A 26,559-nucleotide genomic window follows, 5' to 3' on the forward strand; every position below is an offset into this window, starting at 1 on the left:
CCAGTATATGCCATTCTCCTTTGACATTTTGTCGATGTAGTGACATTAGCGGTCGCTCTTGAGAGCCCAAAAACACCTCAAATCTTTGAGAAAAGGCCAATGAGATTTGGTGAGTGGAATTTGCATGCCACTCCCCCGGACATACAGGTATAAAAGAGCTGGAATGCCCACTCTCATTAAGATTTTTTTCTTCGGAGCCGAGCGGTTTTGTATCAGCGAACTGAATCCCACTGCTGTTCCATTCACAACTGAAAGAAGTGTATGCTGTTGCATATACAAGGCATTCCAGCGGCTTTCTCTCCTTCTGCACTAATAGTGCAGATTATGCCCCTGGGCATAACTTCACAAAGGTAGCAGAGGCAGACTGGATGATCCTAGCACACTCTCGAGAGTTGCTGTGCTCACACAGGGACCTGATGCTCACGTGCCTCAGCCATCTCGGGCTTCTCAGGGCACCTCAGATTTTCCTAGCCCAGACAGCCTCAACGCTACAGCAGATGTGCTGTCATGTGTGATGTGCGATGCTCAGTGGAGAGTGGAGAATCCAACCCCAGGTGATCCAGCTGATGAGGAGTCGATTCGGCAAAGCACAGGTAGACCTGTTCGCTTCATGGGAATCCTCCCACTGTCCGCTCTGGTATACAATGACGGCAGCCCCCCTCGACACAGATGCGCTGGCACACAGCTGGCCCCGGTGGCTGCGCAAATACGTGTTCCCCCATTGAGCCTACTTGCACAGACCCTGTGCAATGTCAGGGTGGACGAGGAACAAGTCACCCTTGTGGCACCATATTGGCCCACCCAGACTTCTCGCGACAGCACCTCCCTGGCAAATTCCCCTGAGGAAGGACCTTCTTTTTCAGGGATGGGGCACCATCTGGCACCCACGCCCAGACCTCTGGAACCTCCACGTCTCGTCCCTGGATGGGATGCGGAAGACTTAAGGGGTCTACTGCCCGCAGTGGTAAACACGATCACTCAGCCCAGGGCTCATTCTACAAGAAAGCTGTATTTCCTGAAGTGGCGTGTGTTCGCCAAGTGGTGTTCTTTCTGTAGCGAAGACCCCCAGAGATGCGCAGTCAGGTCAATGCTTTCCTTCCTGCAGGAGAAGCTGGAGGTGCGGCTCTCCCCTCCACCCTGAATGTGTACATAGCTGCCATAGCAGCACACCACGATGCAGTTGAAGGTACTGTAAGTCCCTTGGTAAGGATGACCTGATCATAAGGTTCCTGAGAGGAGCCAGGAGGCTGAACCCTCCTAGGCCACACCGCTTTCCCTCATGGGACCTCTCTGGTCCTGCTGGGCCAACCGGAGAGTACAGTTTGAGCCCCTAGAGTCAGTCGAGTTAAAGGCTGTCTCAATAAAGACAACCCTCCTGACCACGCTCACTTGCAAGCGTTCTCTGTCAGCGAAACCTGCCTGGAGTTCAGTCCGGAAGACTCTCACGTGATCCTAGCCGACCGGGCTATGTGCCCAAGTTTCCTACGACCCATTTTAGGGATGTTCAAAATATTTAATCTCCTATCTCTGAAAAGATCTGTACTTTAAAATACTCTTTCGCATCCAACAAGTCTGGCATCCAACAACTAGCCCAAGTTAGCTCATAATCTGTGGACCAATCCGACATCCAACAACCAGCCCAAGCCGGCTCACGATCTGTGGACCAGTCTGGCATCCAACAACCAACCTAAGTCAGCTCACGGTCTGTGGACCAGTCTTGTATTCAATAACCAGCCCATGACAGCTCACAATCGGTAGACCAGTCTGGCATCTAATAACCAGCACAAGTCAGCTTACAGCCTGTGGACTAGTCTGGCATCCAATAACCATCTCAAGCCAGCTTACAGTCTGTGGACTAGTCTGGCATCCAACAGCCAGCCAAAGTCAGCTCATAGCTTACGGACCAGTCTGGCACCCAACAACCAGCCCAAGTCAGCTCGCAACCTGTGGACCAGTCTGGCATTCAACAACCAGCTTAAGCCAGCTCACAGTATGTGGATTAGTCTGGCATCCAACAACTAGCCTAAGCCAGCTCATAATCTGTGGACTAGTTCGGAATCCAACAACGTTTGCAGTCAGCACATTCCCGTTACCAGCCTGTGGACCAGTCCAGTGGTCTGCAGTCAGCACAAACTCGTTACTAGTCTGTGTCCCGGCCTATCAGTCTGCAACTAACACAAGTCCGTTATCAGCCTGTGGACCAGTCCAGCAGTCTGCAGTCAGCATAATCCAGTTACCAGTCTGTGTTCCGGCCCAGCAGTCTGCAGTCAGCACAATCCTATTATCAGTCTGTGGACTAGCCCAGTGGTCTGCAGTTAGCACAAGTCTGTTACCAGTCTATGTCTAGGCAATCCCGATTCCAGGTCATTTCTAAGCCAGAGCAGCATCGTAGGAAAAGAAGAAAAAGAAGTGTTATGTGTATCAATTTGTATATGGTACTTTAATCCCCCATGCCCTTATAAGGATCTAGGATCTTACTAAAACATGGTGTAAGGGTATGGTAGGACAACAGTTAAAGGTACTGACTATAAATGTAATCCGAATATAACATATTGTGTATGTACTTATAAAAAAAATAAGATATTACAGTTTCTGTAATAAAAAAAATAAAATAATAAAAAATAATAATAATAGTAATAATAAAGTTGTCCTCCGAAGAGGGGGGGGTGGAGGTGGGGGAAAAAAAAAAATAAATAAATAAAAAATAAAATACTCTTTCGAACATTCATTTTAAGTGTTGTTTTGGGAACTAAGCAACTATATTGAATGTAAATAAGTTTTAACCAGGAACTAGAAAGCCGCGCTATTTCAAAGCGGAAGTACGTAATGAGGCTCAGTGCAAGCAGTTAATTTGTCCACTGTTGAGCCCGCACTGATGCGGGCTAAGCCAAAGGGTACACTGAGGGTGCAACGGGGGCGTTTGTGAGCACCCCTCAGACATATCAAATAGGACTTTGTGCAAATGAAGCCCAAGAGACCGCAAATCCACATCAAGTGTGCCATTTGGGATAGGGCCTGTGACTGCTCAAGACTGGCTCAGATCACGTCGATGAACTGCTCATATTTAATGAGCATCGCTGACCGTAGCTTGCACCGACATGGCGGCGAGCCAGCGTTTTTGTCGCAGACCTTGGAAATCTGTCTCCCCTATGTTTCCCTTTTGTGTAAGTCTGTTCCCCCTGCTTCGCCTTAGGTTAGTGTTGAAATCTGTCCCCCTATGTTTCGCCTTAGGTAGTGTCGAAGTCTGTTCCCCCCGTTTTCTTTTCGCCGAAGTCTGTTCCCCCTATGTTTCCCCTTAGGTTAATATAGAAGTCTGTTCCCGCTATGTTTCCCCTTAGTTTAGTGTTGAAATCTGTCCCGTCTATGTCTCTCAGGAAGTGTATAAGCTGTTGGCCGCACACAGCTACCACCGGACCTACCAACAGTGTAGGGGAAAAGTTAAAAAATCTTCCATCAAATATCCATCAAAGAATAGTGCAAGTGGTTCGACCAAATGGACGCTATCTAAATTGGCGAGCAATGGGAGGGAGAGTGCCCTGGACTCGATGGAGGATGGTATGTTATGTTAACTCTATACTCTGCTTGAAAGCTTCACTTTATTTAGTTGACCAGCTACTGGAAGCTTGCTTCTAAAACAACCAGGCCAATTTAACTGTTGTTTAATCACCATGCAACAACTGCTTTATGCAGCACAATGAGTTAGTAGCTAACAGATAGCGGTCATGTTATTGTTTTGGTCAGTTTGTGTCGTGTTTAAGATGATGTCACGGCAGTAGAGGCATCGCAACTATGACTATCAGCCTATAATCCCACCCACGTTGATGTGGTTTTAAACTGCAGTGGAAATGCAAGCTCAGAAAAGTAAAACGAGTCGAGTTGAGGCGATATGTTTCCCCTTAAGGTTAGTGTCAAAGTATGTTCCCCCTATGTTCAATGTTTAATGGTGCTACAGGGAACACTAACCTAAGGGGAAACATAGGGGGAACAGACTTCGACACAACACCGGCCAAAAATTGTGTAGTGAGAGCCCAGCTTTAGTTTACAAATTAAACAACACTACACATACACTCAAATGAAGCAAAACATATTGGACAAAACAACTAAAATATAATGAACATATAATTTGAATTCATGCATTGGTAACAAACCACATCCACAGTGTATTTTATGTCCAGCGGTGATTGCCAGTGAATGAAAATATCCAATACCGACATTCCAAGATAAGCCTGCCTCTATACAAAACCCCACCTTGCAAAGACATGTCAGCCAACCTGATGTCTGCAAACTCAAACGTGTATTTGAATGGCAGGGACCATGCGTTTCTAATTGGCTAAAAAGCACTATATAAATGTAAAGGAATTATTATTATCATTTAACACCACCCCTTAAGTCCTGCAGTCCATTGTTTTTAATCCACAGTTTTCCTGAGCAACCACTGGGCGGCACCATGATGATTCTAATTGCCTGTTTTGTATTTCTGGTCTCCAGACATCAAGGAAAAACTGCCAAAAGGAGTGATACAGAGGAAAACAAAAACCATTTAAGTGTAATAATTAAAAAAATTAAAAAAACATTTAAGTGTTGCTTAGTGTAAAAATTATTTTCAGGTTCAGAATAATTAATGATATAAACGTAACCAGTGGTTGATTTGTGAAACAAATTTCAAAGGGGATGGTGGTGTCAAAATTGTGCTAATGCTTATGGGTAATTGACAATTTAGGTTGTCTGAGGAGTTAAAAAATCTAGTTTACATTAAAACACCTGCGTCAAGTTCTTAGAAATGTAATCTTTGTGCTCAATCTAGTCGCATACATTTTTTTAAAAAAACCTTTACAGCATTTTCTGCAAAAAAATTAATAAAAATAAAGAAATTAATATAAAATGAATATGTCATGTGATCTAACCATAGATTAAGGTAATGTAATACTTTCTTTGCACCTTGAATACATGAGATGATAAACAACATAATCTAAAAAAAAAAAAAAAATTTTAATTTGAAACATTTTCTAGGTAAATACAAATATTTTTTTTTATACATATGATGAATTTTTTTCAGAAATATCACTATATTTTCTCAGGGTTACACCACATGACCAGAACAAAACAAAAAATTCTGTTTCTGGACATCACGTGACATATTTTACTTTAAGCCCCAGAAAATATATCAATTTGACTTTGAATTCAAAAATGGAAAATATGCTCAAGAGGAGTATTCAAATGTTTAAGAGTGAATTGCAATTTGTATGTATTTTTAGTTTAATAGATCTAAGGGAATTAAAAAATAAAAAATAATTTAAAAAGAGATTCACGTCATTGACCCTTAAACATGGCCATAATATACACCAGTTACCCTCTGTTATTGTATTTTATGATTCATTTTGTGAATAAAATCACAAAATTCATGTTATGATTGTGAAAGAAACAGACAAACACGCAATTGTTTCGACCAATAACCGAACTATAAGCGAAGTTTGGGCTGTTTCTATGAAGGATGTTTAAACAGTGGTGCATAAAGATGCTCTACACAAAATCGTTTTATGGGCGACACCCTGAAAATAGTTTGAATATCTTACATTCTGTTCTCTTCTTTTAAAGAACGACAGAAGATTTCCTAAAAATTTTGCAAACTTGAATTACCTTCAGTGGTGTAAGTTGCTTGTGGACACAGAAGGACAAGTCAACCCATCGTCGCTAAACTCTGACATACTTTGCCAGTGCTTTCAGAAAACCCACTGTATTTCTGTGGTGGAGAGAGAGAGAGAGCTCGCGCGTGCATGGATGCCAGATTGCGGCACTAAAGCGACACCCTGCAGAATATTTCCAATGTGTTCAAGTTTAAAGATGTGATTGGGGATTTCAAGGACAAGTCAACCCATCGTTGCTAAACTCTGACATACTTTGCCAGTGTTTTCAGAAAACCCACTGTATTTCTGTGGTGGAGAGAGAGAGCTCGCGCGTGCATGGATGCCAGATTGCGGGACTAAAGCGACACTCTGCAGAATATTTCCAATCTGTTCAAGTGTAAAGATGTGATTGGGGGATTTCGCCTCTTAAAATCTGGCAACCTCGAAATCAAATTCTAACCGCCATATCATCGTTATTTAAAGTCTGATATTTATCAAATGTAGAAATTAAAATATTTTACTTGCATGATTAGTTTTAAGTAATGCATGACGCAATTCATCTTGAGGGGATTGTAAGGGGGGGATGGTGGTTTTACAAAGGGGATGGTATTTGGTATTTCTTGCAAGGGGAATGACATCCCCTCGCATCCCCCCTCAACTCGAGCTGAACGTAACTAACCTCTGACCATCACTGAAAAATCTGGAGACGGAAATAGAAAACAGTCAAATCGTGTAGCATATCCGCGTTCAGGAAAAAGGTGGATCCTCCAATGCTGGTTGTCCTAGAATTCCATGTGCGCTTGGAAACAGTCATTGGAATCTCTCCTCCCACTCCACATCATATTCCTTCATTCTCCATTCACTTTCTCCGTCTCTCTGACCTCAGATGTCTCCTGCTTTCTCCAGAAACTGCTCTCAGGACCATATTTAGCCAGTGCAACTGCTTGAATGCCACATAGAGTTTATTTACTGCTTTAATTTTGCGTTGCAAAAATATGCCAAGTCGCCTCAGCGTTGCGCTTTTGCGGTTAAATTGTGTTTTCTTTCTGGCTGCGAGCCACGTCAAGAGCGCCGAACCGGGCTACCTCTTTCCAGATTCAGAACAAGGTTTGTGCTTTCACCCAAATAAAATCACATAGTTTGGTTCAAGCATGTTTAAGGCTGTTGTACCCAAAGAAGGAGCTAGAAAGTCCCTCTGGTGAGCGGTCAGCTCTTGTGAAGTCTGTTACTAACTTTTGAGTCCTGAACTTCACACAATCCCATTTTATAAAAGCAACTTTTAACCCTTTAATGCACTAATTATTATGCTTAAGAAACATTTAAAAAAAAAATGTATAGTCAATTATGGAATCATTCCCATTTTCCCAAAATAATGTACTTTAATATCTGTCTATTGTAGTAGGTTGTCCAGAGGAACTTGTCCTCCTAAATATGGATAGCTGGATTCAGTGTGGGATGTAATCCAAGTTTGGTATTGGATTGCACCCAACACTGAACCAAGTAATTAGTCACTGTCATCTAATTACTTTTTAGTTAAAAAAAGTAGTGTAATGCAATACATTTTAAAGTCTTGTAATCAGATTACAGTTACAGACTTTGAATTAATTGAACTACTTTTAGGTACATTTTAGGGTTATGATTATTTCTAATATATTATTTATGATTCATTTTGATGGGAAAATAATGTGAGGTGCTGAGTGTATGAGTTGTAATGTAACCATGAACAAGAAAGATTGACATTATTTTGAATTTGCTGAGCGGAACAGTGTTTTAGAAAGTAATTTAAAAGTAAAGTAATTAGTCATGTGATTACTTTTCCAATGAAGTAATTAGTGAAGTAATCTGATTACAATTTTTAGATTCATAATTCGTCATTTGTTGTGTATTACTATTTTAAAGTAATTTACCTAACACTGCCTGGATTAGATATCACCACTTTCATTGGTCATGTTGAAGTTATGCATTCAGTAAATTAAAAAAAAAAAAAATATATATATATATATATATATATATATATATATATATATATATATATATATATATATATATATATATAAAATAAAGAATTTACTTTATTTTTTTCCAAATAATGCATTTATTAGAGTAACGCATCAGTCCATTGCAATAGAAGATACATGTAGATATTCTAGAGGTAGTTCGTGCATCACTTGCATCAGCCATGCTGAAATTATAAAGTCATAAATAAAAAATGGACAGTCATGTGTAAGAGACAAATGTAAGAACCAGAGGTGTTTTGGATGTAACCTCAAATCCTGAAGTGTAAAAAAAAAATATATATATATTAAAGATCTTTACAATGTGTACTGAATGTCATGCATCAAATGGTTCATTTGTTTTTGGTAAATATGAGGGTTTGGTACAAAATCTGAGTTGGCAACTGGAAGGTTGTTGGATTAAACCCTGTAATGGTTCATTTGTGAATTACCACCATTGTGCCCTTGAGCAAGACACTTAAAGGAATAGTTCACCAAAAAATGAAATTTCTCTCATCATTTACCCACTCTCATGCCATCCCAGATGTGTATGACTTTCTTCTGCAGAATTCAAAGATTTTTAGGAGAATATCTCAGCTCTGTAGGTCCATACAATGCAAGTGAATGGTGGCCAGTCTGTTCTCACCCCAAACCGTTTTGATCACTTCAGAAGATATGGGTTTAACCACTGGAGTCTAAGCTGCCTTAATGTGATTTTTGGACCATCACAGTTCTGGCAACCATTCACTTGCATTGTATAAACCTACAGAGCTTAGATATTCTTCTAAAAATCTTCATTTGTGTTCAGCAGAAGAAAGTGATACACATCTGGGATGGCATGAGGGTAAGTAAATGATGAGAGAATTTTCATTTTGGGTGAACTATCCCTTTAAAGTTGCTGTCATTGTAATAAGTGTGCATGTAAATGTATTTTACATTCTTTATGGAGCTCTTTGTCTTGTTTTCATTCTTAGAACTCTTCATTAAGCAGCACTCTGAATTTTTCGTCAATCATCCAGAAAAAGTGGACCGAGATGGGAAATTTATCTCATACGCTTTATCGCATCACTTCTCGAACAGGCGACATAAGAGAGACCTGAGTTCAGGAGACAGACGGGTGTATTACAAAGTGAACTACAATGGCCGGGAATTGACTCTCAATCTAACCACCAACGACAACCTGCTCTCCAATGAATATGTGCAGGAGCGACAAAATGGGAGGTCATCGGAGAAATGGCCTGAGTCATTTGGAAAAGGCTCCTGTCATCTTATTGGCACCGTAATGGATGACAACGTGGAGGGGACGGCCGCCATCAGCACCTGTGAAGGATTGGTGAGAATTATACGATATAATCAATTGAGCAGTTGATTAAAACTGTGTTTGCCAAGCTTTTATGCTGTAAAAACCCCCACAGTACCATCAGTCACGCTCAAATACCTCTTCATCAACACAAAACCAAAGATGTGTATCAAAGGCTAAATATGATTTATTTATAGTATATAAATATAATTTATGATGTTTATTCATTAACAACAACAAAAACAAAAGCAATAAAATATGCAGTTAGAACAAATTAATACTGTTAAAAGGGCAGGGGATCTTCTAACTTGGTACATTGGGACAATTGTATATTTTCATTAGTTTTTCATCATTTTGGTAGACAGTAGACCAATTATGTATTAACAATAAACGTGTTAGGCCAAACTATATATATATGTAATGGGAGCCAGCTGATAGATAGCTGCGCAGTGTGTAAACCTCACTCTCCTGACCTCAAGAGGTGCACTAGCGACTGACGCTAGAGGCTGTAGCCTTTAGCCTCCTTGATAGCGCACTCACCTCCCATGCCGGAGACACCGGTTTGAGTGCCGTACGGATCGGGTAGAACAGCAGCATCACAATGGTGCCGTGACCCGGATGGGAGTGAGGTTTAGGGGGTGAGTGTAACGGGAGCCAGCTGGTAGATAGATGTGCAGTGTGTAATCTTCACTCTCCTGACCTCAAGATGTTCACTAGCGACTGACGCTAGAGGCTGTAGCCTTTAGCCTCTTTGTTAGCGCACTCACCTCCCATGTCGGAGACGCCAGTTCGAGTCCCGTACAGAGCGGGTAGAACAGGACTGTCACAATGGTGCCGTGACCCGGATGGGAGTGAAGTTTATGGGGATGAGTGTAACGGGAGCCAGCTGGTAGATAGCTGTGCAGTGTGTAAACCTCACTCTCCTGACCTCAAGAGGTGCACTAGTGACTGACGCTAGAGGCTGTAGCCTTTAGCCTCCTTGATAGCGAACCCACCTCCCATGCCAGAGATGTCAGGTCGAGTCCCGTACAGAGCGGGTAGAACAGGAGCATCACACATATATATGTATATCATACAGTAATCTGAAAAATATCGAGATATCAGTTTGGTATTCATACACTAGGACTTGTCCATATGTCTACCAAAATGATATCTCAATATTTTTCAGCTTATTGATGATATTCAATATATATCTTGAGAATTATGCATTTTCTCTGAATTGCTGAAACAAATGTTTTAAATCAGAGAAACCATCATTTCATCCAAACAGCCATTGTAGTCCGGTAGATTCAATATTTTAAAGGCATTTAAAAAAAATCGATTGAAAAATAATTGAGGCATGTTTCCCCAAAGTTTTCCAATTAATGAACACAAGGGGAAATTACATTTTCATTGATATGCACTTTTTTTATATGACCTTTATGAAATGTAATGACCAAATAAAAAGCACATTTAAATTTTCGTGATATTCAGGATATTGTTTAATTTTATAACGTCAGCAAAATAATCGCATATATATTGTGAATGTTCGATATTCTGTATTTTGCCCAGCCTTAAAGGGTAACTAAACACCTGCTCAGAGTCTGACTCCACCCACTAGAAATATTTGAAAACGCAGGAAAAGTGGGCAGACCCCGGCGGGGATAGAGGGAACGAACCGAAGCGGGGCTGAGGGGGGCACCTGAGACTCGTAGTGACGGATTAATTGACAGCTGCTGTCAGACTCTATGTTATTATTATTCCTCTCACGGTCGCAAGACGACATGTACATGAATCTGGCGTGGTGAGCTGGAACCTGCTTACATCAGCTGTCACCGCTTACATCACGAAGTACCGCAACAGCCAATAGGAAAATTCAACTGCAGTAGCCACCGTTCAACCTGAAGAGGGCAGCACTCAGACGTTTTTACACCATATATTGTAGAATTAAAACACTTTATACACAAATGTAAAAAAAATTACTTGAATCAATGACCAGTACTAATAAAGCCCCATGCTTACACTGCCCTACAAAGGCAAAACGCCGTAACATCATGTTTGGTCAAAAATGAGTTAATATCATTTTTGGGGTATTCAAGACCTCCTTTATCATGTGAATAAATATCGTGAGTCAATTTGATTGTTTTAACGAGAAATTAAAGGGCTATGACAACCGTAACATCCAAAACCATACGAGAAACCACAGCAGAACGCCGTAACAGTTGTTACGGCTCTTAGCCTTTGTTCCGGCACGCTGAAGTTGAGTTAAGGTGTTCTGACTTTGTTTCGCCTGGCATCAAGAGAGATGTTACGGTGCCGCTGTGATGTTACTGTACTCTGGCTTTGTCATACTGTCAAAGATTACCGCTCTTTTATTGTCACCAAACCGCGTAACATACACACGACATATCTTTGAAATAAAGTGTAGACTGCCGACTGCTTGTTTGTATTATTACTCTGTGATAGCGATGTGATAGGGCGATGGTTCAGATCTGTCAATGTCAGTGACAGCCCGGAGCTTGCTAAATTTAATCGATGTCACGTAAATTAGCGCTAACGTTGACGCTGACACTCGCCTCTCATCAGATGCTGAAAACGAAATATTAAATACAGAGGCATCCTACCTTTCCATGCAATCCGATATAATCCATAGAATATATAATCCATAGCAATGCACGTCATCTGCTGTATCCACAACAATCCATACGTGTTTGAGCCATTCCTTCTTGCAGGTGTTCACATCAGATTTTACAGCTGGTTATCGCTAACGTCCGTACAAAGTAGGCTAACCTAAATAGTAAAAGTAATTCCAACTTTTTTTCGGTATACTCTGTCTATATTATCTTAGAATTAAAAAGTAGTAATCCAAGTCAAGTTCGTTGACTGAGCATCTTGAGCAGTTTGGACTTCAAAGTTTAACCCTTTAACTGTCACCCCTCCCCCTTTTTTCGCATAGACATGAAAATCACTATCCAAACTTAAATGGTTGTATTTCAAGAATGCTTTGTCATATACCTATGGACAAGTTGTGTTCCAAATTTTAGGTTGATATCTCAAAAAATGAGCTTTCAGTAAGATTTTATTTAGGCGCAGTAAAAAACTTGGAATGAGCAGTCTCTAATCTCTAATGTATTGGTCTAATGTTTAATTAATTATTACTCTATATCTTGCATTTAAATACATATACCTTTGTATTCAATTATAATTAAATTATCTTTATTGTGAAAATATGTATTGTATTTATCCATACTGTACATACTGTACTGCAACGTAACTTATCTGTTATACTGTTTAACTGTGTTAGTGTTGCCGCACTATCCTGATCATTATAGCACTAAATAGGAACAACCAAAGGTCTTCTATATAATTTAAAACAAATACCATGATGACTAGACCTTGGTTAGGTGTTCTTATAATGGATGTAAGTATGGTGAACAGCAAGTAAATATTGATTATATGTCAGTTACGGCCTTTTGCCTTTGCATGACTCCTGATTTTTGGCACATGATACAAAGGCAGAGTACATTAACTGCCAAACAAGGGTCAAAGGTCAATTTTGAGCTCAAGATTTTTTGCATACAAACATTTCTTCTGTATAGCAACTAGTTGTGAAATTTTGGGAGTCCTACCTATAATACTTTTGTCTGGACAAAACAGAAACTTTAAAGTCATTTTTCTCAGTTTCACACTCTAGTGAGTTAAGGTCTTTTGCTTTTACAGGGCAGTACAGATCATTAACTAAAAAAAGTTGGTTTAGGGTTTAGTTACCCTTTAACACACACATGTTATTTGGCTTGCATGTTTATTGTTTACATGCACAATTTTTACTATTTACAAGTATTTACATTGCTATGTAGAACAAGCTCTAAAATGGTACTGTTTTTTTAAGAAAACCGTCAATTCTGCATTTTGTTTTGGCTGTGCATATTAATGAGAGTGGAGTGCATTAAAATTTAAATTGCATTAATCGCGTTTTGGGCACACATTACATGGAACGAGTGCAACAAAACGTTTACTCTAAACACGAAAGGGATTTTCGTGCAGAACTTTGTATATCAAAAGATCGATCTTGGGATTTTAAGATTGGATATCAAGATCGTTTAAATGTAGATTGTTATTAATCTGGAAATCTATATGTTTACCCAGCCCTTCTCCCTCTTATTTATATTTTAAATCATACATTTTATTGTATAAGTTCAACATATGTTTTGCATACCCCTGGTTGGAAATAACTGTTGCAAATTCACTTTGTTTTGTAGTTCAACTTAAAATCAACATTGAAACTATTTACTTTCTTAATACACACTCCTGGTCGTCTTACCATTCATCAGTGCATGTTATTTTAAATAAGAAAAATGTACGTCTTTGTTATCTTTCATAAAAATGTAATCAAAATGCAAACTCACTTAAATTGGACCTTAAGAGAGCCCCAAAAGCTGAAAAGCTCTCGTAATGCTGGTGGTCCCAGAAAACAGCGCAAATACCTGTCTGGAGCAACACAGACTTGCATGTTAGCCTTGTCCTCTGTGTTTGACCCTCAGAATGACTCTACAAAGAATGGGCAGCATGTAGGCTGACTGTATGTTTACAAACTGGAGGCTGTTTCCTGTGTCAGCAGTTTCATGAAGCACAGTTTATGTCTGAAAGGGTTTATAAGCAAGTTACCCGTTCATTATCATTACCCCAACACAAAGCTGCTTTTTTATGGTTACTTTCCTCAAGATATAAATAATTGAAGTTTAAATTATTTTATTATAAAAGATTGATTTGAGAGACATGAAACTATCACAGCTACATTGATCACTATTAAAAAGTACCTTTTTCCCGCTCAATTACAAAATACCAGCGTGAACTTTGTTTATTTTAGTTAAAAGTTGACTTGAAAAATAAATCTGAAATTTGCTTTAATGACGGCATTTAAATGACCTGATATGAATCTGAACATTTGAGCAAAGTTAACATGGTAAATTACACAAATGTGCTTATTAGAAATTTTGTTTCAATTTTTTTAAAATCCTAAAATTGTTTATTTACTGGTTTAAATGAAAAAATCCCACATTTTTTATTGGACAACGCTCTCTGTCAGAAATCAGGACAATGATCAGTTTAATGGTCATTATGCAAAGATATTTGACCAAAGTATGTTGTGACTGACCAATTAAAACCAAGTATTCCACAAAGCCAGGTAATAAGATACAGTAGTAATCTGTTAGTCAGAGTGGACTTTCATAAAAAGTAGGAACTTAAAAAGGACTATAACTTGTTCAGTGTCAGCATATGGAGTAACTCAGTATAACGTGGCCACTGAACAAGAAAAAGAGAGACTTCAAGATCAGGTGAATTATTAAGTTGTTTGGTAGGGAAAAGAAATATTTTTGGAATATGAAATGAGCTTTGATTTATTGGGTGCATGCATAATTTGCACAAGCATGCATGCAATATTGTAGAAATTGCTCTCTCTCCTTCTGTTGTTGCCTGAACATGTATGCTGCTCCTGTAAGGTCGTGTTTACTGTCACTCAACAGCGCTTCATTCCACTCTCATATTATCTACCCCTAAATGCACCTCCGAACGTTCACTCTCCCTTGCTCTCTCTCTCTTTCTCAGGTGCTGTTACACTTACATTCCTTTAACTTTTATGTGTTAAGTCTTCAGAGATTCAGGTCTTAAATGTATGAATGAAAGCTGAAAGACCTATAGAGACTATTTGTAGTCTTTACACAAATCTAGAGCACTTTTCAGAGTGATTCCTTAACGGGATAGTTTACCCAAAAAAATACAAAGTTTGTCACATTTACTCATAGTCATGTTTGTTTTGAACCCATGTGAATTTCCATCTGAGATGTTAGGCAGAATGATAGCCTCCATTCACTTTCATTGTGTGGTGAAAAGTTGCAATGAAAGTGACTAACATCTTGTTTTGTGTTCCACAGAAGAAAGTCTTATCAAATTTTTGGGTGAACTATCCCTTTAAAGGAATATTCTGGGTTCAATACAAGTTAATCAACAGTATTTGTGGCATAATGTTGATAACCACAAAAGTTAATTTCGACTCGTCCCTCTTTTTCTTTAAAAAACAAACAAAAAAAAACAGTAGCCTAAAATTGCGGCATTTGCCGCCTTATGCCTGTTTCCATTCAAATGGCCTTTTATCGATAAAAATGGTGTGCGTGATGACGTCATGCTTAAAAAAAACACTTTGTCGCATAGGTTTTGGTTTAGCGCAAAAGAAATCTGCCCTGAAGCCGTTTCCATTCAGAAATGTGTGTTTACCGCTAATTCACCTCCCAGATGTCCCTAATTTTTTTTCTCTGAATTTTGGGTAAAATGGGGAGATTATTGAGACAATTCATTGAAATTAGCCAGTTTATTGTCATTTTAAGAGATGAAGCGGAGGAATTACAATCAATATTGTTCCTGATGTTGCGCATATCACAGGTTGGCACCGGTTCAAAACCGAAAGCTGATCGTCGTGGCCCTGTTCAAGCTGGAAACCTGCACCAAGTGGCCGGAAATTTCTGTCTCAGTATAAGGACCATCTATCTATGTGTATATGTTGTGTGCACAGCTATAATAGATAAAAAAAAAGATGCGGTTTAATATCAGGGTTTACACATGGTACATTCCTGATATTCAATATTTTGAACAATCATCTAATCAAAAGCATCACCATCACAACTGCATTATGTCCCGCATATTTCTCCAGCAACTTTTAACGACCAACTGAACTTGATTATCATCTAAAATTTATTTTAGCTTCATAATGCAAATGTACATTTTCTAAAGAATCAGTAAATGCGATCCGAGGTAAAGAGGGTTTTAAAATGTTCTAAAGCTCATTTCTGAAAGTGAACTCGGCATTGGACAAATAGTTCTGATATATAATAAAATAAAATAGTTTATAGTCTTGAAAAAAGTGCAGAACATTCTGAGAACGTCTGACGACTTTATTCATCTACAGAACAGGGAAGGGTAATTTAAATTTGTGTAAAGAAAAGGCATATATAGTTCTAAATAGGAGTGGTGGTGGCGTAGTGGCTAAAGCACAGGGCTGTTAATCAGAAGGTCACAGGTTCAAACCCCACGGCCACCACCATTGTGTCCTTGAGCAAGGCACTTAACTCCAGGTTGCTCTGGGGGGATTGTCCCTGTAATAAGTGCACTGTAAGTCGCTTTGGATAAAAGCGTCTGCCAAATGCATAAATGTAAAATGTAAATGTAAATATATATGTATATATATTTTCATTTGGTAATTTGTATTTTTTTTTTATTTAATGTTTTTTTCGTGCGGTAATTAATTATTTAATACAGAGAATTTTCCCGGCATTTTTTCAAAAGTAAATCTAAACAATAATTTCATAGAATTGGGCTGTAAGCGTTCCAAAAAGGAGGCGAGAACTGGCTTGACGATATAAATAATAGTTTTAATGATAAACTTAAAAGACAACATGAACACACACATGACGGACATGTCCGTTAACGATCTCTCTCTCTCGCACGATCCCCTGCAGTCGACCTTTATCCCTTGGCGGCTTAATTAGCCTAATACGGGACCGGGTGTGTAGGACCATGACCCGACCACGCCCCCATGCCACATGTGTATTTATTTTTATTTAAAACATCTTTGTGCACAGAAATTATATGTTTTATGTTTTGTGGGCTAATTCTATGACTGCCGTCTATTTTGTTGAATGGTGTGGAAAAACAACTTTAATAAATCAAAATACCATGGGTACTGTGATTATATGAATAGCAAACAGTGGCCGTTCATTTGTTCAATGTGCACCAGATATTTGTGTTGGCACTTCTGGAAGTGTCCTGTTTGCAGATTGGCTCTATATTCCATAAAGCATATAGAGTTTATGTGCTTGAGTTAAACAGAAAAATATTATGTTGACATTTGTGACATTTTAGCAGTTAATATGCATTTCCATCAGCTTTATTTTGATGCGCTAAAACTTTTTTCGCAAAAAAAATCCTTGGATGGAAACGTAGTTATTGAGACACTTACAATGGAAGAGAATTACATTTTAAACAAAGTTGTAAAATTGACAATAAGTTTACACAGAAAAGGTTAGTAAGTGATTTTTCACACTAATATTATGTTAACATGCATTTTGTTTACATTTTGTGGCTATACTTTTGAAACAGTGAGTTTTTTTAATTTTACGGATTGGCCCTCATTCACTTCCATTGTAAGTGTCTCCAATTTTGCTTTTATTTATTAAAAGAGGGACAAGTCGAAATTAATTTTTGTGCTAATCAACAGTATGTCACAAATGCAGTTAATTAAGCTTAACTTGTTATAACTTTAAAACTGGAAAGCAGCATTCCCGTTTACATGCACTGTGTTTGCTTCTTTCCTTAACCCCATTGTATAAATGTGGCTCGGTCAGTAAGCAGCTTTCTCCTGCTTTTTCCTGTGACACTTGTGTATATATAAAGCATGGCTTCTGTGGATGACTATCTTTTACACTATCTATACACTATTTGTTCTCTCTGTTGCTTCACTTTATTTCCAGATATTCCAGAGTTGTTGGCTGTGTTTGTTTCCTTAACTTGCCATTGCGACCTGCAGTGGAATTGCGCTGCAATAGTGGGGTTTCCCTCTAACATCAAACTCCAGGATTCCCAAAATTGTGTGCATATAAGCTCAGTGATGTCATACAATGGCAGTTTATGGTGACTACATTTTCAAGCTTCAAAAGAACACAAAAGTATAATTCTGAAGTCTAATAAATTATTTCACGAGTCTCAAGATATTTATAAATGCATACGATAATGTTTGGTGAGAAACAAACCGAAATCGAATGTATTATTTATTAAAAGGTTTCACTGACCGCTGATCTCCTGTGCGCATTCTTGATAGGGCATGAGAGCAACAGTTTACGCCGCCCCCTTGTGGTATTGGGGGCGTTCAAGCAAAAACTTTTTTTGTTTATCTAAAAACAGGTCTGCCACAGCAATAGTGACAACAGAACACAACACAGCTGCACAAAAAACAGAGAACAGAACTTACTAATCATGTCTAAAGAGTTTGTAGTCAAAGAATTGATGCATTTCTGTGCCCAGCCTTATTTTTTGAAAGTTTTTGGACCAGTGCCAGTTCACAGTGGACTTAGTTACCCACGTGTGGAGGCGGAGGCGTGGCCGAGTGAAGCAAGGGAGATGAGTGGTGAATGATTGCTTGTTTGCCACCTGTGCTTAACACCTGTCTTGTGTTTCAGTGAGGATTGATTTGGGCTTTTAAGGAGAGGAGACAGCAGAAGGGAGGGAGAGAGCCCAGCTGAGAAGTTGCGTGTGTGTGTGTTGGCCGCTGCTGTTTTGCAACTTTGAGTATTGTGTGAAGCTATACAGTTGCGCATTTAAGCTAACATGTTTTTATTGTCAATAAACGTGACATTCCTGAGTTGGAATCGACGTCTTCCACTTCCTCATTCCTTGAACCTCATTACACCGTGTTGTGCTGAAAATAGAAAACAAGTGATCGATAGAATGTACAGTCGTTCATCACAGCTGTTTAGTACAAAAACTCAGATTACCATAGAAAATATACCTATTATTGCGTGTCATTTGCCTCTAGTTTAGGACACGGTGTGACTGTGGCTGCATGTAGCCTCTTTTATGTTTCTGTTTGATTTCCGAGTACTCCATTCCAAAAAATACAAAAAAAGCAAAACAAGTTTTGGCTTGAACGCCTCAATGAAGCTAGGGGGCTGATTGAACTATTGCTCTCGTGCCTATCATGAACGTGCACAATGCGATTCCAGCGACAAGCAATGTGTCTGTCGGATCTAGGTGCGACACCACCAGAGGGAGCCTGCTGGTTTGTCTCCACCATTCTGAATTTGTGTCTTGGTGTGTGTGTTTTTGTGACAGACCTCGAAGAGAGCGAGGCCTCAAGCACAACATTAAGTAGCTATTCAAAAGTTGCTGTCGTGGTTTTAGAATAAAAACTCTGATTATCATGGAAAATATATCTTTTATCGTTTGTTGTGCGTCGCATCTGGATAGGACACGGTTTAAGACGCCTTCTCTGGTAGAAACCTAGGTGTGTTGAATAGCTTTTTCTTAATCCCTTAAGACAGTGGTTCTCAATTTTTAGGGTCACGCCCTCCTTTGTAACTACAAAAAACTATTTAACGATTGTGACTGTCCAGATTCAAAAGTCAAGTCATTTTTATATGTCATTTATAGGGCTTTTCTCAACACACATCATTTTAAAGCAGCTTTAACAGAAAAAGAAGCTGTAATATCTGTAATGTCTTAGAGTCATAATTCCCCAGTTTGATAAAAAACATAATTATAAATCGTGCTTCAAAATAAATAATTAAATAAGTAAATACTATTTGTATTTAGATCCCCAGTGAGCAGGCTAATGGTGACTGTGGCAAGAACCAGGCTCACAGTGGGGGCCAGTTCACCTCTGGCTATAATGCCAGTATTAGTTATTTATGTGTAGTAGAAGTCATGGTTTAAAATGAGTAAACTAAGTAAGTGCTAGGGGCCACTGTTTAAACAAAAATATTTGGATGAACTGTAAGATTAATGACTAAAGTCTTAGAAGTCCATCCTGAGTTTACTGCAGAAGTGAACACGGATGCATTGTCCATTGTTATTTGGCTGATGAAGGCTTTACATTTATGCATTTGGCAGACACTTTTATCCAAAGCGACTTACAGTGCACTTATTACAGGGACGATCCCCCGGAGCAACCTGGAGTTAAGTGCCTTGCTCAAGGACACAATGGTGGTGGCTGTGGGGATCAAACCAGGAACCTTCTGATTACCAGTTTACCAGTTATGTGGTTTAGACCACTACACCACCACCACTCCACTTTAGTTGGTAATTAATTCATTATCTATGCATTCCATTTTAAGGAACCATAAAAAGCACCATAAAAGTTTTCCATATTACTAGTGCACTACATTTTAAATCTGCTAACACAATTAGATAGCTTTCCCCTTTACCCATTTGAATCTAGCATGCACGCGAATACATTGTTTACATATTAAGCACAGCTCTGTGAGTGCACCTGACACCACAAGAGGAGAAAAAGGTGGAGGAAAAGAAATTGTGCACATTGGTTGTCATCACGGCAAATTTGGTTTACATGATGTTTCAGAACGCCACTTTCTGCAAAAACCCCGGAATAAACCGTTTTCTTAAATGCATGTAAAATGGGTCAGTAAGGCACTTACAATGGAAGTGATTGGGACAGTCCATTAACATTAAAATGCAAATAGTTTCAATAGTAGCCACAAGTCCATGATTTTAGTTTGAGACATTCTCTGTTCGACATGATTTTAGTGTGCTAAATTGTTTGCAGGGTTTACTGCCGTTACGTCATAATGGCAACAAAGTTGTAAAATTGGATATAACTTTACACCGAAAAGGTCGGTATGGGATTTTATAACACTAAAATCATATTAACACGAATGTTTGTCTTGTGGCCATACTTTTGAAATGGTGTGTATTTTAATGTTTATGGACTGGCCCCATTCATTTCCATTGTAATTATTGCTTTTTTCAAAAATAAATTATTTTTGTAATCAATGCTATGCCACAAATACTGGGACTGAGCTTAACTTGTATTGAACCCGGACTATTCCATTAGTGGAATGTAGTGGCTTACATCTTGTTTACTGTGTTGTACTTGGTCCTAATGTAAATAATATTGAAAAGCTCTCCATCAGTGAATAAGCAACTCACTATTAAGGATAAAACTATTTGAACTCTGTTTGCTCTGTAGGTTTGTGCAAACCAGAGAACTGACTCATTACAGATCAACAAAACTACCAGTCATTAACCCACTCTGACTACAGATGCAATAGTCATTAGATCCATACATACTCCCTGACCTCCGGAGGATGTATGACTGGTTTTAAAGAACTGCCGTTTAAAGTCCTTTTATATAAGATGCAAACCCTATGCCGATGCCCTATATATTCTGTTTGAAGTCCTACCAAAGCCAGCAGGATCTCTCGAGACTGAGCAACAGTCCGGCACACAAACACATGGCTTCTGTATTTATCAGTTCATCTTTTGTTTTCATAATGCCCCTTGACACCGGTGCTTACATTTCTGCTATGAGGAGCAGATGAGGAGAGAGAAAGAGTGTACTGGCCCACAAAACACAGAGATAAAATTGCATTTCATGTTATTTTTATGGAGAAGAAAAATATCTAGTGGTACCATGGTGCAGTTATGGTATCAGATAGTGTTCAATAATAGTGTTCTTGCTGTTTTTTGAGAAACAATGAACATATCAAAGATTTTACATTTTTTAGGGGATTCATGTTAGAATGCTTTAACCTGTATAACACAGACAATGAGTGTTGCAGTCATGTGTGTTGTTTAGACTCTGTGGATGATTGACTCGGCTGAGTCAATATTATAACCGTCTCCAACCCCCTAGAGTCTTCATGGTGTATTCCTCTGTGCTTCCACAAATCTGTGTCTGTTTTGTGTTACGTGTAGCACAGTTTCGAAACATTTGGAATGTTTTTTTTGGTCATGGTTTATTTAGTTTGTACTGAACACACACACACACACACACACACACACCTGGTTTTAGCCTGTGGGACTGATTCATTCCACAGTAAGCGAGTGCATGCAATGTAGCATGAGATTTGCTCCAATTTCCATAAGAAGTAAAAAACACAACTGGGCTTTCATTCAAACCGCTAAAAAGCATTGTGATAAGAGACATAAGGGAGATGTTTTACATGCCAAATAAAATCTCTTGAGTCCAAGTATGCAGAGTGCAAGATGTACAGGCAGACACATAGAAAACACTGTAGTATACTTTGAAAAGTGAATGTGCAACCTGATTTGACCCTAAAAGATGAAGTGTGTAACTATATGTTAAGATTTTCCAATGAAAATGTGAGTGTTGCTTACGTAAATGTGCCATCATAGTGGGACTGTGATTATGCATTTCCGTTTTAAGAGGCATAAATCAAGCAAACTTTATATATTTTAAATTTTTACATATAATTTAGTGTAAAACCATAATAGTATACTTTGTGTTATTTTACCCTGTCTTTCGTTTTAAAAACTAGTTACCACTGCTGTGAATATTTATTTTTTTTTTTTTTAAGGAGAGCTGTTAAGGGAATGAAAGTAGATTGGCATTTTTCTTTCTTCTAACTGACGTAATCCACAGCTCAATGTTCTCCTATGGTAGAAAAATTGTAGAGGTGTGTGTATATATATATATATATATATATATCGGTTTTACCAATTAATCAGTATTGATAGTTGCATTTAGGAACTATCTGTTATCGGCAAAAATCTATGTCGAAAATTGCCAATAGTTTTTTTCTTAATTTCAAAATAAGAGTTCCCGGTGTGTTCCAGGCTTATTTATACACTGTAAAAAAATCCTGTTGTTTTTACAAAAATAAAACGGTAACAATATAAACAACTTTACCGAACCACCTGTAAATTTTACAGTTTAAATCTGCTGTAATTTACATGACCACAATGGCACTGTAATTAAATTTACAGTACAATAAAACCATCATAAACTTTATATTAACCTTCTGAAACTATAAAAATGTGTTGTTTACTTTATAAGGTATTGTTAATTACTGTAAAAATTACAGAAGCACACATGTGGAGATGAAGTTCACCAATAGTGGCTCTTCCTGGATAAACATGTAGAGACAGTGCTCAGTGTCACTCACACAAACACTAAATTGTGGGAATGCCCTATTATTGTTTTTTAATGCAATTGTAACACAAATTTACCATTAAAAGTACATGTACTCTCTTGTTAAACATAATGTAAAGTTTCACCATTAATTATACAGGAAAATCATACTTTTTAAATTTTTTATTTTTACAACATTTTATTGTAAAAACTACTGTATTATTTTTTTTACTGTATATTTTACAGTTAATATTTGTTAATCAATTAATGTTTTATTTCTGTAGCATTTTTACAGTCTTTTACCATTAAAATTACAGACATTTGTTACAGTGTACATAAAAGTCCCATGTTATGCACCAAATCTTAATTGTTTTCTGGTTATTATTGGGATTTTGGATGGGGAAAAAAACTACATCGGGGATTTTTATTCATTAAGGACTCTTTGTCTTTGCCCGACATAGAAAAATATATATATTAGGGCGGCACGGTGGTGCAGCGGTTAGCACTGTTGCCTCACAGCAAGAAGGTCGTGGGTTCGAACCCTGGTTGCCCCGGCCTTTCTGTGTGGAATTTGCATGTTCTCCCCGTGTCTGCGTGGGTTCTCTCCGGGTACTCCGGCTTCCTCCCACCATCCAAAAGACATGCAGGCTAGGTTAATTGGTGTCTCCAAAAAATTGCCCTAGGTGTGGATGTGGAGGTGAGTGTGAGTGTATGTCTGTCTATGTGTGGCCCTGCGATGGACTGGCGACCTGTCCAGGGTGTCCCCCGCCTTTTGCCCAATGTTAGCTGGGATAGGCTCCAGCCCCCTGCGACCCTGTACACAGGATAAGCGGTTGACGATGGATGGATGGATGGATATATATATTAGTTATTGGTATCAGCAAATTCCACTATCGATCAACCATTAGTAAGTTGTAAAAATGTACTAGTGGATTTTATTTTTTCTATTGGAGCAAATGGAGACACAAAAATTATATTTGCCCTGGTCTCCTATTCAGAGTGCATTGTGCATCGCCTTAGCAAACTCTACTACTATTTGTTTCTAAACAGGTACTGGATGGAACAGATGTTTGTGTCTCGAGATGCATTTTTTAAAAGTTTCAATTTTCGAAAACCTGCTAGACTCAGCACAACAGTCAAACATGACCATCTTGCCTATGTTTGCATAGAAAAACAATTAAAAACAGTGCAGAAGGACACAATAATAGGTTTGATGTTGCAGCTCTTTAGAATGCATTTATAATACCTTTATCCATTTATCCTCTAATATAGTGGGTGTGTGTGATAGTGCATAAGTGTTTATTTGTGTTTCAGTGTGTGACTCATTGGGCACTGGGTAGATAATCTTCTTAAATCCCCTGCTGTGTGGAGAAAATGCCAAGACTGGCAAGAACTTGCAGGGGAACTTATTAAACAGGAGTGTGACACTGAAAATACCTTTCTTGCATTCAGTGGAATTCCAAAGGATCTAAATAATGAGAGCTGACACCTGAAGTAATATTAGAGTGCAAACCCCTTTGAATGTTTTGAATGAACCCATAACCCTAAGTATTAAACTTTTGTATGTAACTTGTCCCACACCATTTGTGATACAGACATAATTTATACTTTAGTACTGCTTTTCTAAACGATTAGACTTTTTTATTTTTAGCTGGAAGACGATGGAACAGGTGAAAAAATCCCATAGGTTTACTTTGATTGTATGTGAACCCATAAGGCCCCTGACCATTACTTTAATACTACAATATCAGAGAGAAATGAAAATGGCTTTTGTAGAACGTTTATAAGCCCACTTATGATGCAAGTACATTTTTTTATACATCAAAAACAGTAATTTAGTCATTATAAAAAATAATAAACTTCCACATGATTATCCTGATATACAGTTAATATTGTTTCATTGATAATGCCTTATAGACGGGGCTGCTATATTTACCTGAGGGGCCGACATTAATTGAGCCTGTACGTGGCCACATCCCAAACGTCACTCATCCACAACACCCACATGTGATCTACCGGAGCTCAACATGGAGAAGCCCCAGACGACGACGCAACACAGATGCACACAGACCCTGTGGGATCAAAGGTCAGATAAACAAATAAAAAACTATATTTTGTTAAATGTATGATCTTTATATGGTATTAAAGAAATTGTTCTCCCTCATGTTGTTACAAACCTGTTTGTAACAACATTACCACCACTCCATACAATACAATGAAAGCCCACAGTTATTTTTATTTAAAGCTCCAGAAAGGGCTAAAGATAACATGGAAAGTATTCCATACAATTATTAGTTTTTGGCACAAAAAAACTGTCATATATTTGTAAAACATGATCATTTTCCACCCTCATTCTGACCCTCTGTCAGAAATGGTTGGTTTTAGTGCTGCTTCTCCTTTAAGAGTTGACAGTACACGCCCACTTCTACTGTTGACTGACCTGCTCTCTTCTTGCTTACCGTTACTGCGCGGGGCTACGAAAGTGATTAAATGTAAAGTAGGCATTGATGTGTTGTTGTGGAGGCAGTCAGATCCAAATACCTACCACAGTGTGACATCACAATGTGGATGAAGTAGAGAACGAGTCGTTTTGGCAGATTGGTTTCAACAAATGCTCTTTTTGCATCTGAAACCTACAGTATGTTTTTATAGTACAATGACCTCTTATTGACCTGTTTCAGTGACGTCACTTTTTCCCACAGCCGCCATATTTGTGACCATCAGCGGAAGGAAACAATGGTGGTGAATGGAAAAACACCTGTAAAACGATCTCCATGTAAACGATCCATGTAAATCCCAGGAAAGGTGTATACAGGTCTGAGGTCTTCATGATCTTATGATGTGTTGTTTATTGACTAACATTAGTATATACACATTAAATATATACTATGTATTCACATTATAGTGCTTTTTATTTACTACAATGTGTGATATCTTTTATACAGTCTGGGTGTTATGAAAAGGATCGTCCTATGTGCATTTCCAGTTTATTGTGTCCGAATCGATTATGTTAGAAATATAACAGACACGTGTATAGATAATTGACGTCTGAATAAATGAGAAAAGACTCTCCACGTTCATCGCTGCTTGTCTTCGGTGAAATTAAGCTGTTTCACACAAAAGATAAAACTTTATTGAAAGAAAAATTACATTTTGGCTCTGATAAATAAAAAGCAGTATCACCTTTTCAAGATTTATAAAGGAAACAAAATTTTCACCAGCTTTTGCCGCATCTCACAGCGCAGCACAAAGAAGAAATATGGAATTTTGGTCACAAACATGGCGGCACGGTCATACAGTGACGTCACATGAAACAGATCAATATGTCAAAATATAAAAACAAAAATGTGATTGTTCATGTCATGACCCCTTTAAGAACATACTTTAAGACTTTGCTAAAATCTTCAGAGGTTTAATTTTGTCAAACAGTGCAAGGTTTATTTAGGCAACCATGTGAAGTGTCCTGTAGAGCTGTAATTATTCTCATGAACAAGGTGTGTGTGTGTGTGTGTGTGTGTGAGAGAGTGTGTGTGAGCGTGTATTTATCACTTTGTGGGGACCAAATGTCCCCATAAGGATAGTAAAACCCGAAATTTTTTACCTTGTGGGGACATTTTGTCGGTCCCCATGAGGAAAACAGCTTATAAATCATACTAAATGATGTTTTTTGAAAATGTAAAAATGCAGAAAGTTTTCTGTGAGGGTTAGGTTTAGGGGTAGGGTTAGGTTTAGGGGATAGAATATAAAGTTTGTACAGTATAAAAACCATTATATCTATGGAAAGTCCCCATAAAACATGGAAACACAACTGTGTGTGTGTGTGTGTGTGTGTGTGTGTGTGTGTGTGTGAGCGTGTATTTATCACTTTTTGGGGCCCAAATGTCCCCATAAGGATAGTAAAACTCGAAATGTTTGACCTTGTTTGGACATTTTGTCAGTTTGTACAGTATAAAAATCATTATGTCTATGTCTAAGTCCCCATAAAACATGGAAAATGTGTGTGTG

At 38.4% G+C, this 26,559-nt stretch overlaps 1 protein-coding gene across 1 annotated transcript in view; it reads left to right on the forward strand.

The window, feature by feature from the left end:
* The first annotated feature begins 6,523 nt into the window (after positions 1-6,523).
* Positions 6,524-26,559, forward strand: part of adamts12 (ADAM metallopeptidase with thrombospondin type 1 motif, 12) — a 64,686-nt gene continuing 44,650 nt past the window's right edge. The window contains exons 1-3 of the mRNA XM_052111438.1: positions 6,524-6,731; positions 8,593-8,951; positions 24,472-24,640. Of these exons, the coding sequence (XP_051967398.1) occupies positions 6,620-6,731; positions 8,593-8,951; positions 24,472-24,640 (640 nt within the window). The 5' untranslated portion in view covers positions 6,524-6,619. The remainder of the gene's footprint in view (positions 6,732-8,592; positions 8,952-24,471; positions 24,641-26,559) is intronic.

This window comes from Xyrauchen texanus, chromosome 3 (assembly GCF_025860055.1).
Source record: "Xyrauchen texanus isolate HMW12.3.18 chromosome 3, RBS_HiC_50CHRs, whole genome shotgun sequence".
Lineage (NCBI taxonomy): Eukaryota > Metazoa > Chordata > Actinopteri > Cypriniformes > Catostomidae > Xyrauchen > Xyrauchen texanus.